At 38.0% G+C, this 13,103-nt stretch overlaps 1 protein-coding gene across 5 annotated transcripts in view; it reads left to right on the top strand.

Annotated features, from left to right (window-relative positions):
* Positions 1–10,296, top strand: part of LOC121387389 — a 133,768-nt gene extending 123,472 nt beyond the window's left edge. For all 5 annotated transcript variants that reach the window (XM_041518491.1, XM_041518490.1, XM_041518492.1 and 2 more), the window contains 2 exons: positions 5,069–5,251; positions 6,201–10,296. In XM_041518491.1, the coding sequence (XP_041374425.1) occupies positions 5,069–5,251; positions 6,201–6,350 (333 nt within the window). In that variant the 3' untranslated portion in view covers positions 6,351–10,296. The remainder of the gene's footprint in view (positions 1–5,068; positions 5,252–6,200) is intronic.
* Positions 10,297–13,103: the final 2,807 nt, after the last annotated feature.

Below are 13,103 nucleotides of genomic sequence, written 5' to 3'. Positions count from 1 at the left end.
ACAACTAACAACTAACCCACTGGCCGGGACAGACGGACCAGATAGATGAAATGTGTGCCCAGGACAGCGTGCATGAACCTTAATTTGATATAAGCACGGAAATAAGTATAAATGACATGAATGAAGCAGAGGTCGGAATATTGCCATCCAGACACATTTTTGCCGGTCAACATCATCCTTCAGACCAGCAGTTATTTTACAGTTATATTGACACATGAGTTTGAGTCAGCCATGTTTGGTCTGGCAGAATATTTCTGGAAAACCGACAGCAGAAGTAACAATTGTCATGTTTGTAGTCTTAAGGCTGTGTTCTAAATTGATTCTATGGTTATCAATACCAATGACTATATGAGCAGTATGGTTTTTTTTTTTAGTAACATCAAAAACAGTGCACATAGAAAATGACCTATAGCTATAAATAACCAGTCGTAGCCTTAAGCTAAAATAATTGGAGGTGGAGGTGGTGGTGGTGTAAAATAGAAAGGAAGACACAGTATAGTCGTGACCAGGCCTGTAGGCATACTATCTGAAGTGTGGGGGCACAGTCTCTAGTGAGTGGCTACAAGCCAGATTTTTAGCTTTATTTACATAGAGTAGGACAAAAAACCCAACCCAGTGTTACGTTCCTCAAGTGGGGAGACACCAACCTTCCCCCCGTGGCCGCCATGTTCATATGGGTTCCCAGGCTAGACACAGATGACACTTTAAAACTGTGAAAGGATAAGAGCTGAATTTAGCTTGGTGGTTAAGAAGAAGGAAGGAAATGTTTTATTTAACGACGCACTCAACACATTTTATTTACGGTTGTATGGTGTCAGACATATGGTTACGGACCACACAGATATTGAGAGAGGAAACCTGCTGTCGCCGCTTCATGGGCTACTCTTTTCGATTAGCATCAAGGGATCTTTTATATGCACCATCGCACAGCACCTCAAGTGAGTGCTTGGTGGTTACAGCATGTACATGTATGTCTTCATGAAGGGCGGGACGTAGCCCAGTGGTAAGGTGCTCGCTCGATGCGCGGTCGGTTTGGGATTGATCCCCGTTGGTGGCCCATTGGGCTATTTCTCATTCCAGTCAGTGCACCATGACTGGTATATCAAAGACCGTGGTATGTGCTATCCTGTCTGTGGGATGGTGAATATAAAAGATCCCTTGATGCTAATCGAAAAGAATAGCCCATGAAGTGGTGACAGCGGGTTTCCTCTCTCAGTACCTGTGTGGTTCTTAACCATATGTCCGACACCATATAACTGTAACTAAAATGTGTTGAGTGTGTTATTAAATAAAACATTTATCTCTGTCTCTCTCTCTCCGTCTCTCTTTCTTTTTTGTCTCTCTCTCTCTCTCTCTCTCTCTCTCTCTCTCTCTCTCTCTCTCTCTCTCTCGTCTCTCTTTCTTTTTTGTCTCTCTCTCTCTCTCTCTCTCTCTCTCTCTCTCTCTCTCTCTCTCTCTCTCTCTGTCTGTCTGTCTCTGTCTCTGTCTCTGTCTCTGTCTCTGTCTCTCTCTCGCTTTCATGGAATACAGGATCCATCCCCATTAGTGAAGGCATTGTGTACCTCTGAAAACCGGACAATCAGGCTGTTATCAATCATTATGGTGTCATTAATTACTCTGAATATCACTTGGGCTGGCTTACCTAACTGCAATAGGATTTTGGTTAGGTGTTTTTAAATTACGAATGTGTTTAAAGGCTTGTCACAAATATGTTACTTGACAAACGTATCTCAGGATTTGCTTCAAAGATCTATAGAATAAGAATGACTGTAATCCACTGTCTTCCTATTGTTTGAATTTTTTTTCCTTTTAAACACTCTATTTTAAATAATGAATAAAATACAACAAATGCTTTTGCGTCAATACGAACTCCTGAAAACCGAATACCGTTGGGTCCCAGTGGGTGTCCAGTTTACAGGAATTTTACTGTATTATTTATGTATTTATAAAAACATTTAAGTGAAAATATGTAAGTAAAGGTTTTTGTCAAAAAATTAATCCAGTAGTCAAAAGGTTAATAACTGTTATTGAAATATGTGCTCAGGTGTTACTATTCAAGATTACTCTTTCTTTCCCACCAGGAGAACATGGCTCCAAACTAGCGGCATCAGAACCAGTTCCAGTCATGTTTTTAATAACTATTGTTTACTGAGATATTAATATTCAACTTTCCTTTCTTTCCCTTCAGGAGAACGTGGTCCCCAACAAGCGCAGTCAGAATCAGTTCCAGTCGTGAGATGTTACTAAACAAACATTCCTTTCCTTTCTTTCCCTCCAGGAGAACGTGGTTCCCAACAAGCGCAGTCAGAATCAGTTCCAGTCGTGAGATGTTACTAAACAAACATTCCTTTCCTTTCTTTCCCTCCAGGAGAACGTGGTCCCCAACAAGCGCAGTCAGAATCAGTTCCAGTCGTGAGATGTTACTAAACAAACATTCCTTTCCTTTCTTTCCCTCCAGGAGAACGTGGTCCCCAACAAGCGCAGTCAGAATCAGTTCCAGTCGTGAGATGTTACTAAACAAACATTCCTTTCCTTTCTTTCCCTCCAGGAGAACGTGGTTCCCAACAAGCGCAGTCAGAATCAGTTCCAATCGTGAGATGTTACTAAACAAACATTCCTTTCCTTTCTTTCCCTTCAGGAGAACGTGGTTCCCAACAAGCGCAGTCAGAATCAGTTCCAATCGTGAGATGTTACTAAACAAACATTCCTTTCCTTTCTTTCCCTCCAGGAGAACGTGGTCCCCAACAAGCGCAGTCAGAATCAGTTCCAATCGTGAAATGTTACTAAACAAACATTCCTTTCCTTTCTTTCCCTCCAGGAGAACGTGGTTCCCAACAAGCGCAGTCAGAATCAGTTCCAATCGTGAGATGTTACTAAACAAACATTCCTTTCCTTTCTTTCCCTCCAGGAGAACGTGGTCCCCAACAAGCGCAGTCAGAATCAGTTCCAATCGTGAGATGTTACTAAACAAACATTCCTTTCCTTTCTTTCCCTCCAGGAGAACGTGGTCCCCAACAAGCGCAGTCAGAATCAGTTCCAATCGTGAGATGTTACTAAACAAACATTCCTTTCCTTTCTTTCCCTCCAGGAGAACGTGGTCCCCAACAAGCGCAGTCAGAATCAGTTCCAGTCGTGAGATGTTACTAAACAAACATTCCTTTCCTTTCTTTCCCTCCAGGAGAACGTGGTCCCCAACAAGCGCAGTCAGAATCAGTTCCACTCGTGAGATGTTACTAAACAAACATTCCTTTCCTTTCTTTCCCTCCAGGAGAACGTGGTCCCCAACAAGCGCAGTCAGAATCAGTTCCACTCGTGAGATGTTACTAAACAAACATTCCTTTCCTTTCTTTCCCTCCAGGAGAACGTGGTCCCCAACAAGCGCAGTCAGAATCAGTTCCAATCGTGAGATGTTACTAAACAAACATTCCTTTCCTTTCTTTCCCTCCAGGAGAACGTGGTCCCCAACAAGCGCAGTCAGAATCAGTTCCAGTCGTGAGATGTTACTAAACAAACATTCCTTTCCTTTCTTTCCCTCCAGGAGAACGTGGTCCCCAACAAGCGCAGTCAGAATCAGTTCCAATCGTGAGATGTTACTAAACAAACATTCCTTTCCTTTCTTTCCCTCCAGGAGAACGTGGTCCCCAACAAGCGCAGTCAGAATCAGTTCCAATCGTGAGATGTTACTAAACAAACATTCCTTTCCTTTCTTTCCCTCCAGGAGAACGTGGTCCCCAACAAGTGCAGTCAGAATCAGTTCCAGTCGTGAGATGTTACTAAACAAACATTCCTTTCCTTTCTTTCCCTCCAGGAGAACGTGGTCCCCAACAAGCGCAGTCAGAATCAGTTCCACTCGTGAGATGTTACTAAACAAACATTCCTTTCCTTTCTTTCCCTCCAGGAGAACGTGGTCCCCAACAAGCGCAGTCAGAATCAGTTCCACTCGTGAGATGTTACTAAACAAACATTCCTTTCCTTTCTTTCCCTCCAGGAGAACGTGGTCCCCAACAAGCGCAGTCAGAATCAGTTCCAATCGTGAGATGTTACTAAACAAACATTCCTTTCCTTTCTTTCCCTCCAGGAGAACGTGGTCCCCAACAAGCGCAGTCAGAATCAGTTCCAATCGTGAGATGTTACTAAACAAACATTCCTTTCCTTTCTTTCCCTCCAGGAGAACGTGGTCCCCAACAAGCGCAGTCAGAATCAGTTCCACTCGTGAGATGTTACTAAACAAACATTCCTTTCCTTTCTTTCCCTCCAGGAGAACGTGGTCCCCAACAAGCGCAGTCAGAATCAGTTCCAGTCGTGAGATGTTACTAAACAAACATTCCTTTCCTTTCTTTCCCTCCAGGAGAACGTGGTCCCCAACAAGCGCAGTCAGAATCAGTTCCAGTCGTGAGATGTTACTAAACAAACATTCCTTTCCTTTCTTTCCCTCCAGGAGAACGTGGTCCCCAACAAGCGCAGTCAGAATCAGTTCCAATCGTGAGATGTTACTAAACAAACATTCCTTTCCTTTCTTTCCCTCCAGGAGAACGTGGTTCCCAACAAGCGCAGTCAGAATCAGTTCCACTCGTGAGATGTTACTAAACAAACATTCCTTTCCTTTCTTTCCCTCCAGGAGAACGTGGTCCCCAACAAGCGCAGTCAGAATCAGTTCCAGTCGTGAGATGTTACTAAACAAACATTCCTTTCCTTTCTTTCCCTCCAGGAGAACGTGGTCCCCAACAAGCGCAGTCAGAATCAGTTCCAGTCGTGAGATGTTACTAAACAAACATTCCTTTCCTTTCTTTCCCTCCAGGAGAACGTGGTCCCCAACAAGCGCAGTCAGAATCAGTTCCAGTCGTGAGATGTTACTAAACAAACATTCCTTTCCTTTCTTTCCCTCCAGGAGAACGTGGTCCCCAACAAGCGCAGTCAGAATCAGTTCCAGTCGTGAGATGTTACTAAACAAACATTCCTTTCCTTTCTTTCCCTCCAGGAGAACGTGGTCCCCAACAAGCGCAGTCAGAATCAGTTCCAGTCGTGAGATGTTACTAAACAAACATTCCTTTCCTTTCTTTCCCTTCAGGAGAACGTGGTCCCCAACAAGCGCAGTCAGAACCAGTTCCAATCGTGCCCGATCCCGGAGTGGAACGTGGAACACGTCTGCCACTGGCTGATGGCGCTTGAGCTGGAGAAGTACACACCCCTCTTCAAGGACAAGAGCATCACCGGCTCGCAGCTTCTTACCATGGACGGGTCAAAGTTCAAGGTTCGTTACCTGACCTCTGACATAGCTGGGATTTTATGTTGGGGGCAGAGTTGGGAGGGGAACCATATTGTTTATAAGTCATGTTATGGGGCAACAGGAAGGTGTGATGGGGGGGGGGGGGGCATTGTCCCCATGTCCTCCTGGCTGCGCCAGTGTCCCTGACACCAGCATATTTGGTTTTGGCGTAAACAAAACTTGATTTATATCAGTGGGTGGGGTGGAGTGCGGAGTGCAACCATTTTCTTTATAAGTCATGTTGTGGGTTGACAGGAAAATATGTAATGTGGTGGTGGGGAGAAATAGGTGATGGGAGGTGGGGGGGGGGGGGGCAATCCCCCCCCCATGTCTAAATTTATTTGTTTTTTGTTTTTCTTTCTTTTTTCTTTATAGTGGGTGGGACATAGCCTAGTGGTAAAGCACTCACCTGACTGCATGGCCGGTCTAGAATCGATCCCAGTCAATGGGCCCATTGGGCTGTTATGATTCCAGCCACTGTAACACGACTGGTTTTTCAAAGACCGTGGTATGTGCTATCCTGTCTGTGGGATGGTGCTTATAAAATAATCCTTGCTGCTAATGGAAAAATGTAGCGGGTTTCCTCTCTTAGACTTGTTCAAAATGACAAATGTTTAACATCCAATAGCCGATGATTTCATTTCATTTCAACTTATTTTCATGCTTATATCCAATTAAGGTTCAAGCACGCTGTCCTGGGCACACACCTCAGCTATCTGGGCTGTCTGTCCAGGATGTAGTGGCCTTACATCTACCCATTGAGCCTTAAGCTCTCGCTCTGGGTTGGAGCCGGTACTGGGATGCAAACCCTGTACCTACCAGCTTAACCACAATTCCACTGAGGCCAGTAGCTGATGATTAATAAATCAATGTGCTCTAGTGGTGTACTTAAACAAAACAAACTTTAACTTTTAATTAATTTTTTTGTTTGCAGACGTTAGGTATTGTAAATAGTAAAGACAGAGAGTTGCTGAAGAAGAAGGTGAAGGAATTGAGATTGGCAATAGAGAAGGAGAAGAAACAGCAAGAGAAAGAAAGAAAGGCACGAGAGAAAGAACAGAAGAAACTACAGAAGAAGAAATAAAGTGTAATATATATATATATTATATATTAACCTCATTATGTACATACATCTTACTCACTATAAATAGCTCAAGAAGCATTCATTTTGATTGGTCATGTTCATTTGTACTGATAATGTTGATTGGTCAATATTTAATTGTACCCAAGCTGATTGGTCCAGTTCATTTTGACTCATATTAGTGATTGGTTATGTTCATTTGTATTGATAATGTTGATTGGTCATATTCATTTGTATCTACAATCTGATTGGTCAACTTCGTTTGTACTAATGCTGTTGATTGGTCATATTCATTTGTGTCCATACTGTTGGCAGGTCAGTGTTCATTTGTAACGATAATGTTGATTGGTCAGTGTCCATTTGTAAGGATGATGCTGATTGGTCAATGTTCTTTGTTCTGATAATCTGATTGGATGATCTCGGGGAGCCAGAGCCAATCAGAAGACTGATTATTGCGGCAATGCCTTTCTCAATTTGTTATATTTGCACTGACTTTTTTTCTTTTTTTTGTAACTCGTGTTTACATGGATGTGTATTACATGTTTATGGACTGTTCAGTGTCAAACGTTGTCGTCGATGTGGATTCTGTATCTACCAATGTTATCTCTTTTAGCCAGGTTTCCATAAAATCTGTAACATGACGCAGAGACTGACCCAGATCATCACACACCTAAAGGAAATGTTCGTAAGAACACAATCACAGATGGTCTGCATCTGAATTACCAAATGTTTGACATCCAATAGCCGTTAATAAATCATTGTGCTCTAGTGGTGTCATTAAACAAGACAAACATTTAACTATCTATGTCAGATTTGTTGTGGATCGAGAAAATTTAAACCTGTTTAACGTTGCAGATTTGTTACAGAACTTCTTCTGCGTCTATCTGCGTCAGTTACAGAGTTTAGGGAAGCCTGGCTTTAAATACCAGTGCTCTGTTCTATGACAGTTTGTTTTGTCACAAACCTCATGCAAGATGGAGTTTTTTTCATCATACGACATCCAGCTGGAAGGATTTAGAATTATTTTTTGGTTGTTGGTTTTGGTACCATAATCCAAGGTTCCACGTTGCATTGCATTTGAACCAAACACTGTTTAAAGAGTTACGGTTATTTCTATTTCAATACTTACGACAATAAACACTGGGACGTTAGTTAGCCCATCCTTATAGTATATTTATTGTCGTAAGTATTTTATAGAAATAGAAAATAAGGGAGAAATTTTCTTCTTTGTTTTGTGACTTCTAATTTTTCATGGAGTTGTTAATTTGGGAGTTTTAGAATATTATCTAGTTTGATTTGTAATAAACTTTAGCCTTTTAACTGTGTTCCCATGTTTTGACTCTCCACTGCCAAAAGCAAAAGAACTGGGTGTGGGCATCTACTCTGTTTAACAAAAGACAAAGACACAGATACAGATCTTTTGACGATTTTTGTCATTTTATGGCCTATGGTTGGTTGGTCAAAACAAACTGCTCTAATTTTTAATGACGAATGGAAGTAATAGAAACAGTTATGTAACCAATACATACTTTAATCTAAATTTGTAAATTGTGTATTTTTCTTAATATTTATAACATAATGCCAGATGACTTAAAATCAGCTGAAATAATGTCAGATATTTATTTAACAATGCCAGGTGACAAAAAACCCAATGAATTTGGCACCAAAACCAGTAACCAATTTGTTTTAATACTAGAGATTTGAAATGTAGAGGGGTTCACAATGTATTCACGAAACCCATCCCACCAACCTTGTAACATATTAATAAAATATATTTAGTTTATTCTGCCATGAAATGAACTCTTTATTCCACTGAATAGTGGACTGAAATACTGGTGATACTGTTTGTTTTTGGTTTTCTCAATAAATGTTTATGTCGACTTGTTGCGATAATAAGAGTAGTCCATCAAGTCACAGTTTCGTCTCGCCTTTTTGAAGTAAAAAGGTGTAATATATATGTGTTTGTAGGTATTCCTTTTTTAATGGCGATAGCGTCAATATTTGTGTTAAACTTTTTGTGTCTGAGCTCGAATGACGTGGCGCACAGCGTGTCATCACGTCCACAACGTAATTAAATTAACGGTGCGCTGCTTGCTAACGCTACTTAAGGGTTAAAAGTGTGAATTAAAGTTTCGCTTTTTAATCTGTTTAGCACAGACTTTGAGGTGCTAGATCAACAAAACGTGGTTTAGATAGCTTCAAAAAAACAATATGGGCCCTGGTTGATGGTCATCTATGTATGTTGCTGATTATTGAATAGATTGTTCAGTGACTGCAAAACATTTCGTGTGAATATATTGTGGACCCCACCGGTGCTTGTACAATATCGTAGTGTTAATATTGTGCTCCAGTGAAATGAATACAGATGACAAGTGTCGTGTGTGTAAACTATTTTTTTAATGGTTGTGTTCAATTGCATATGGCAAACAAAAACAAAAAAAAGAAAATGTTTTTATGTTGTCAATTTATTATGATCCCCAGAAGCCATGGTTCGTAACCTTCTCATCTCTACCAGCAACTTTAAACTGGTATCAGAGCAGTCCTTGTTAGAAATCTAGGGACAACACGATTGTTTAACTTGTAGTGTTAACCCTCTTTCTTCTATACTGATGGAAAGAAGTAAGGGAACACATGATTTGGTGGGTTTCGTTTTCTTTCTTCATCCCACTGCCCAGTGTGGGCAGGACGTAGCTCAGTGGTACAGCATAACTACTGTCGTCAGAGACTACAAACATAACTACTGTCGTCAGAAACTACAAACATAACTACTCTCATAAAAAACTACAAACATAACTACTGTCATCAGAAACTACAAACTTAACTACTGTCGTCAGAAGCTACAAACAACTACTGTCGTCAGAAGCTACAAACATAACTACTGTCATCAGAAACTACAAACATAACTACTGTCGTCAGAAACTACAAACATAACTACTGTCATCAGAAACTACAAACTTAACTACTGTCGTCAGAAGCTACAAACATAACTACTGTCATCAGAAACTACAAACATAACTACTGTCGTCAGAAACTACAAACATAACTACTGTCGTCAGAAACTACAAACATAACTACTCTGGTCAGAATCTAGAGTTAGTTTCAAAAACCATGTTTTCCCTTTTTTCTTTCCTTCTGTATATTGTTAAAACTAATCTGTATTATATTTGTTGAGGGTTTTTATTATTATTTTTTTTTTTATTACTTTTTTTTCTCGTGCTGAGTAGCTATGGAAACTTTTTTTAACCTGAAATTATTCAACTACCTTTTATTGTTTACTGATTTTAGTTATCATCCATGCGATCAAAATCATGTCACAATAAAACCATAAAACTATTTAATATATACCGGTATTACTATCAAATCATGATATGATAAAACCATTTAACGGACATAAATATTTCCATTACATATTAGCATAAAATCATGATACAAAACTATTTAGTTGTTTATTAATTTAAATATATCAGTGTAGAAACATGTCGTTACACAACTGTTTAACTGGATTAGATAATAGAATTGTGTTTTACTGTCACTTCTCAATTTCATACAAGTATTTAACAACAGTTTGATCAGTCGAAAACTTAAGATATCTTGTAAAATATATATTTTTTAAAATGATGTATTATAATAATTTTGACTTACTTCACACAACTTGTAATGTGCATCTATCAATGTGGCAGGTTTGGTAATTGAATTTCAGTTTGATCATGTGTTACTACAAATCATTTTGTGTGAATGTCCCTTAAAGCTATATGTTGAAAATAGTTTTAATTAACATGGAGAGACACAGAGTAAATCTCCTATATGTATATCCTTGGGATAGGGCAAGTGACAGCAAGGACCAACAGTGTTTCTGCCAGAAATAAATTTTTCGATATGGCGCTATGGAATTGAATGCAACCAGTCAACCGGGGCTGGGGGGGGGGGGGGGGGGGATCTTGGCTTGCCCAGAAAGAAAATGGGTTAGGTTTAGGGTTAGGTTTAAGAAATTCATACAGTAATGATAAGAGTCATTAATTTGTCAAAAGGTTAACTTAAAAAAATAATATCTGGAAAACACTTTGGGTATGGCGCCATACCCGTTTTACCCTCTGGCAGAAACACTGACCAAATAGCTATATTTATAAATATTTTAAAATGCGTTGAGGTGACATTGAATAAACTAGTCCTTTTCTTCAGTGTTTTCCTAAGCCATGGTTTTCTGGTAGATTGTTTCAAAAAGGGGTCCCAATAAAATTAAGCTTGCTTTTGAGTAATGAGATCCCCAGAATTTCTTTTTTTATATATATATATTTGGCAAAACATGAATTTTATACTTATGGCAAAAGATAAATTTTATACTTATGGCAAAATTTAAATGTTATACTTATCGGGTATGACAAAAAATTAATTTTATACTTATGGCAAAACATGAATATATGGTTGTCCCATTATATACATTGTAGTAGAATTTTTTTTTTATCATAATTTTAATATATCCATTAGTTGCATATAAAATAGTTTATATTGAATACTAAAACTGTATAGCCCTTTTAAGTATTACTTCCAATATACTCACTGAATCACTTGACAGATATATATTTTGTGTTCCTTTTCGTCTCCTGTTTTGTACTAGAATGATGTAAAAATTGAAAAATACTGCTAATTTATGATTTATTAAAATGCATTGGAGTTAATGTTGTTATTTTTTCTATGCTTTAGTTTTACTTTTCATTTAATACATAGTTCAACATTTATTACACCATAATCTTTTTTTGTATATATTTGCATTTGCTAACATTTATTTGTATTCTTTTCTTTTCCTTTTTTTGGTGCATGTATAGTGAAATCTGTCTAAACCAGATCATGCTGGAAACCTAGTATTTATCTAATTTAGACAGGAGTCGCGGTGTTTAGAGGGTCCCAGTTTACAATTTAGAAAGTTCGGGGCCATGAAACTTGGCCAGTTTTGACAGGATTCCAGTTTATTCAGGGTCCGGTTTAGACAGGTTTTACTATATTACAATTTGCAGGCATCATACATATAGACAAGTGACTGACTTAATTTTTTCCAAATATAGATTTACGTTGATAATGCTAATTTTGAAAAACAAACTTATATTGCATAAATTAAAGGCAGGCTTGCACATCATTGTCCTACTGAATAAATGGCGCAATAAAATATTTTCTGAAAACATATCTATTTAAATTGTCCTGAAATATACTTCGAAAATGCACAAGGCCAGATAATTATTGATTAAATGATGTCACCATAATATGATTCTTCTGATGAGTGAATATTAGTTAACAACTTGGGACCAAATTCACAACACTTTGTAACTACATTTACAGGCATTTACTAACATTTGTTGGCTATGGTATTAAAAAGATAAGCGTTTCTACATATCTCCTTCATTTGTTTAACTTTGGCTGTCTCTGTTATTAAAAACAAAAATAAAGGTTTTAGATATTTTAATTTGTTTAACTTTGTCCCTGTTATTAAAAAGCGAAGGACTTAAATATCCCTTTCATTTATCTAACTTTAGCTGTTAGTATTATTAAATAATTGAGTGTTTCTAAATATCTCTTCAGACTTTCTGCCAGAAAATAATTTGAGGGTACATAAAAACCAAAGTGCCCCTACTATTTAGTTATGTGTTTGAATGTTTTGAAATTGAACATGGTGTTTGAATGTTTTCAAATTGAACATGGTGTTTGAATGTTTTCAAATTGAACATGGTGTTTGAATGTTTTCAAATTGAACATGGTGTTTCATATGCTTTGACAAATTTTAAATAGCAGTTCTGTTACTATCATTTATCTAAAAATAATAAAAATATAGCCATTCATTTCTAAGAGTTTTCAGTATGTAAGTTTATCCTCCGTACCCTCTGGCAGAAACCCTGCTCTTTAATTAAATTTATCTTAACTGTCGCTGTCTCTGTTATAAAAAAAGATGTGGTCTCTGAATGTCTCTGTCTCTTGTCTCTTGTCTCTCTAAATGTTTTTTTTTTCTTCTTTTTTTTTTACTTGGCTAACTTTGGTTATCCATGTTATTAAAGTATATACAAAACAAATTTTTAAAATTACCTTATATCATGTGATTGGAACAAGATGCCATTGTCTCAATGAAATATTTTAGCTATTTGATTAGCTGTTGGGAAATTTGAACCAGTCTATGTAAAAAGGGGGAAATGCCGTTAGATTCAGGTCAGGTTAAGAATTAATGAAAAGAGAAAAAAAATCAACATTTTCTACAATTTTGGCTTTGCCATGTTTTAAAAAGATGCAGGTTCCAAATTGTCTCTTTAGGTTGTCTGATTTTTACTGTTCTCTCTATTGGAGGTGTCAAGTTGTAAAATTATGGACTCTAAATAAATTTCTAAAGGTCATGGTATGCACTGCCTTGTCTTGTCGGAAAATGCATATAAAAGATGTGTAGCTGCTAATGTAAAATGTAGCGAGTTACCTCTGAAGTCGAAGTGTCAGCATTACCAAATGTTTGACATCTGATTAATCAGTGTCCTCTAGCGATGTTATTAAACAAAACAAACTTGGTCATACACTCAAAATAATTCGTCTTGGGCAAGTGTTGATGTAGAGCCCTGATATTATTACATTTAAAAAAAGAATCATTTCATCAAGTAGAATGTGTTCTCAGCATAAGGTCACAAAAGCACGGGTCACATTTTATTATGTTAATTTATGTTAATGTTATGGTTACAACTGCTGGCATTGGACCCAGCATTAACATTTGTAGTTTATGTAACATTGCGA

This window comes from Gigantopelta aegis, chromosome 13, assembly GCF_016097555.1.
Source record: "Gigantopelta aegis isolate Gae_Host chromosome 13, Gae_host_genome, whole genome shotgun sequence".
Taxonomy (NCBI): Eukaryota; Metazoa; Mollusca; class Gastropoda; order Neomphalida; family Peltospiridae; genus Gigantopelta; species Gigantopelta aegis.
Note: the sequence above shows the minus strand (reverse complement) of the source record. Positions and strands in the feature narration are given on the sequence as shown.